This window comes from Atta cephalotes, assembly GCF_000143395.1.
Source record: "Atta cephalotes unplaced genomic scaffold scaffold00049, whole genome shotgun sequence".
NCBI lineage: Eukaryota > Metazoa > Arthropoda > Insecta > Hymenoptera > Formicidae > Atta > Atta cephalotes.
This window is the reverse complement of record NW_012130113.1, coordinates 1,020,210-1,024,310: the sequence shown is the minus strand read 5'-3', so window position 1 is coordinate 1,024,310 and position 4,101 is coordinate 1,020,210. Positions and strand designations below refer to the sequence as shown.

The following is a 4,101-nucleotide window of genomic DNA, read 5'->3' as shown; positions in this document are numbered from 1 at the left end:
AGTGAGTATTTATTTTTAGTTAATTAGTAGAGAGTATATATATATATATATATATATATATGTGTGTGTGTGTATGTGTAATAAATACACATACACACGGGCATACACTTACGCACTATATTGAATAATACCTCGACTGAGATACGGACTACTCCCTTGAAATATTACAATATGTGTGACTTTAATATGATGCAGAACAATTCCATGTGCGTTATAAACATTGTCCAAAACACTGAATAAAGTTATTGTCTCTGTGTTCGGCATGCCGCTCTAAACCGATTGTGATGAGGATGTAATTAATAGGAAAGATAGTGTATGAAGAAGCGGTTTAAAGAAGAGTGCAGAATACGGTGACTCGACTGTAACATGTATCGCAGTGTACGGGTTTAATCTTACTTTTTCCGGATAATTATGTATAGATTTTCTAGATAAACAAAACTTAGTCACGTAAGATTTATTATGGGTGGTATAGATTTAATGGATCTAAATAAACTTCGAAAAAATCTATATAATCTTCTCTTTTTATTGATGACTCTGTGCAGTAAAAATCATCGATCTTTTTCATAATATATTCTCAAATAATCTGTAATTATAATATATATAATTATATAACATCGGTATTTTTTAATTTATATATTATTTTTTCTTAAATTGGCAATGTTCAAAAAGAAATGAGATGAAATATTGTTCTTCGCAAGAAATATTTAGAGCTTGTCAATTTACTGGAATTTATTTTGAGAAAAACCTAAAAGAAAATTTAAATTCCGTTTTAATTAAAATTCAATTTGATCCCTTTAGATTTGATATTTCATACTTTTTATTTTATATCTCTTTATATTTTAATTTAATTCTTATTCATTAGATATGGGATGAATCTTTTTTTTATCGGAATAAATCATGATTCTTAGGCTATGAGAATAGAGCTACCCATTCTGTATCTTTTTAATGATAATTTTAGTATGTGCAAGTATTTTACATGGTAAAAAAACTACACAATAATAGATATAATGAAGTACGTCAAAAGTTCCATATAGATACAAAAAGAAATCCAAATAGATACAAAAAGGACAGAGAGGTCCTTCGAATCTTTCTGTTTTATATAGTCAATCACATGCTTGAAAAATTTATCATACGATGAAAACAAATAAAATAGCAGCCTTTGGAATTAGGGGTAATCATAAAAATCTAGAATCCAAATATTCGAATACTAAGGAAGTCGAATACTAAGGAAGTCGAATACTAAGGAAGTGACGTGGTTCACGTAGTTGTGGCGTGGTTAACACCTTGTGAATTCTTTATGTCCTAACGAATGTATATCGCATGGCTTCATTATCACGTATAGACTTGATATTAAAAGAGGTCAGTATGTTTAATAATAAGTTACATTGTAGTTTTTTTTACAAAACTATAAAAATTTTCTGATTATTGACTTGATTGATTCTTTCGTATGTAGCTTTCGTATTAACACGATATATGTTGGAATCTAACCTATCTTAGTAACAATCTTAGTAAAAGTTGCTTTTGGAAAAGAAGAAAATGAATCGCAACGAAAGTGATATTTATTTAATTTTATAACGAAAATATTTATATAGAATTTAACTTTAATTTTGAAATATAATCATTACAGAGAAAATGTTATTACAGGTACAAGAATTTATGTGTTATAATCGAACAGATATAGGTTAAAAGTACTTTGATCACTAATAACCAGTAAAAGATAAGAAAGAGCCGACTCTTTGCTGATTTATTTGTGATAAGCTATTGACTATTCTAATTTAACGTTTAAGAAATATAAACTTAAATTAGATCTGATTGTGTTTGAGTTAATATTTAATATCAAGTAATATGGAGGAGCCAATATCAGCTTTTGCCATGTATGCAGCAAAACGTAAAAAAACAGAACAGTTATTGAGTAAAAAGAAAAAAAAGCAGAAAACTTTTGAACAAAAAGATGTTAAACAAGCAAGCATAAAGCAAGAGATGGGATGTAAAGATGTCATAAGTAAATTAAAAATTATGAAAGAAGAGAATAAAAAGGCTGCTAAGAAAAAAAAAGTAACTGTTCAGATTATTCATGCAAAATCAAAAAAAAAGGGAACAGAAAGCAGAGAAAATATTTTAAATGATGCAAATTCAAGTCACTTGAATACAAGTATAAATACAAGTATAAATTCAAGTCATTTAAATACAAATTTAAATGATACAGATCATCCACTTTATGCAAATATTGAGATAAATAAACATGATCATCGCAATCCTGTTGAAGACTGTGGACAATTATTTAAATGGCTAGTGTATCCTATGACTACAGAACAATTCTTCACGTAAGTTGAAATCGATAAGTACAATATTTATATATGTTTATACATTTTTTATTGTGCATTAATATCAATCTTTTTATTTGAATCAGACAAAATTGGGAAAAGAATCCATTATATATAAAAAGAGATATGTGTAATTTTTATAAATTCCTTTTATCAATGTCTTTATTCGAAGAAACATTGAGAGATAATAATGTTCTATTCACTAAACATCTTGATATAACCTCCTACTCTCATGGAGTGAAAGAGACTCATAATCCTCCCGGTCGTGCTTATGCAAGTATTGTTTGGGACTATTTTAAAAACAACTGCTCCGTTAGAATGTTAAATCCTCAAATATTTATACCCAAGATACATGCTTTGAATGGTAAAAAATACAGTGTAGTTATATTTTAAGAATTTATTATTACTTATTAATTTATTAAATTTATAACGTGTTTTGTAGCTACTCTCCAAGAATTCTTTGGTTGCTTTGTTGGTGCTAATATATATCTCACGCCAGCTAATAGCCAAGGTTTCGCTCCTCATTATGATGATGTAGAAGCATTTATTTTGCAAATCGAAGGTAAAAAGAGATGGAAACTATATAAGCCACTTAAACCAAGTGAACATTTGCCAAGATATCCCTCAAGGAATTTTGATGAGTCGGAGTTAGGAGAGCCAATATTGGATAAGATTATCAGCGCTGGAGATTTGTTGTATCTACCACGAGGAACTATCCATCAAGCAATGGCTCTTGATACTTATAGCTTGCACATCACAGTAAGCGTGTATCAGAGAAACAGTTGGTGCGACTTTTTTGAAAAATTGCTTCCACAAGCTCTAAAGCGAGCCACCAAAAGAGATATTCGTTTTCGTGAAGGAGTACCGATGAATTATTTATCATATATCGGTTGTCAATATGATGATCTTCGCAAAGATTCTTTCAAGACTCTTGTTATGAAGTTGTTCGTTGAACTATTGGAATATATTGATGTTGATCATGCAGCCGATTTAATGGCCAAACGTCACATCCACGATTCTCTGCCCCCTTATATCTTTAAGCCAGAACGTAGGTGTACAATACTAGAAGATGGTGAGAACCTCTATAACAGGCCGAAGCGCTATGGGAAAATTAAGCTTTCGACTGAGATACGATTGTTAAGATTGTATTGCATCAGGTGAGCTATAATCCATTTTGAAAAGCAAGTTCAGAAACAATATATAACTATGTTATTGTATTATCAGATTAATAAAAGAAGATAAAGTATATAAAATATATTACTCTACCGAAAATTCCAAAGAATACCACGAATATGAGCCACAATATTTAGAAATTGACAAAGAATTTGTGCCTGCGATTAAACAAATAATAGAAGCCTATCCTGATTTTATATCTGTGAAGGATCTGAAAATCGAAGATGTTGACACAAAAGTATGAAGCATATATTGTTTGCAATATTTTATTGACAATGTGTGTACAATGTTAACTTGCGATTATTTTGATTATTATAGATTCAAGTAGTGAAAGATCTTTGGGAAAAAAATATAATTATAACGAAGGTTCCTCTGAATTGTGTACACTATTAAGAAGAAAAAGAACCAAAATAGGTTTTTTTTTAAGAAGAGAAAAACACCAAAAACCTGAACGAAGCCTTTCCATGAGGAAGCTGTAAGAGATAATGATAAAGGGTGATGTAGCACACTTTAGTTAAATTCGCTTCGCATTTCGATTTTTTCGTGAGTGTTATACATAGTTATGTACATGTATAATCATCATAGTCATATATGAATGTTACTT

The 4,101-nt window shown here is 29.6% G+C and overlaps 1 protein-coding gene across 1 annotated transcript; it reads left to right on the top strand.

Moving 5' to 3' along the window:
- Window positions 1-1,734: 1,734 nt before the first annotated feature.
- LOC105622879 (bifunctional lysine-specific demethylase and histidyl-hydroxylase NO66) lies at window positions 1,735-3,890 on the top strand. Its single transcript, XM_012204288.1, has 6 exons — window positions 1,735-2,098; window positions 2,207-2,324; window positions 2,411-2,688; window positions 2,767-3,481; window positions 3,549-3,735; window positions 3,816-3,890. Exons 1-6 carry the CDS (start codon window positions 1,846-1,848, stop codon window positions 3,888-3,890), a joined length of 1,626 nt encoding a protein of 541 aa, XP_012059678.1. The 5' UTR covers window positions 1,735-1,845.
- Window positions 3,891-4,101: the final 211 nt, after the last annotated feature.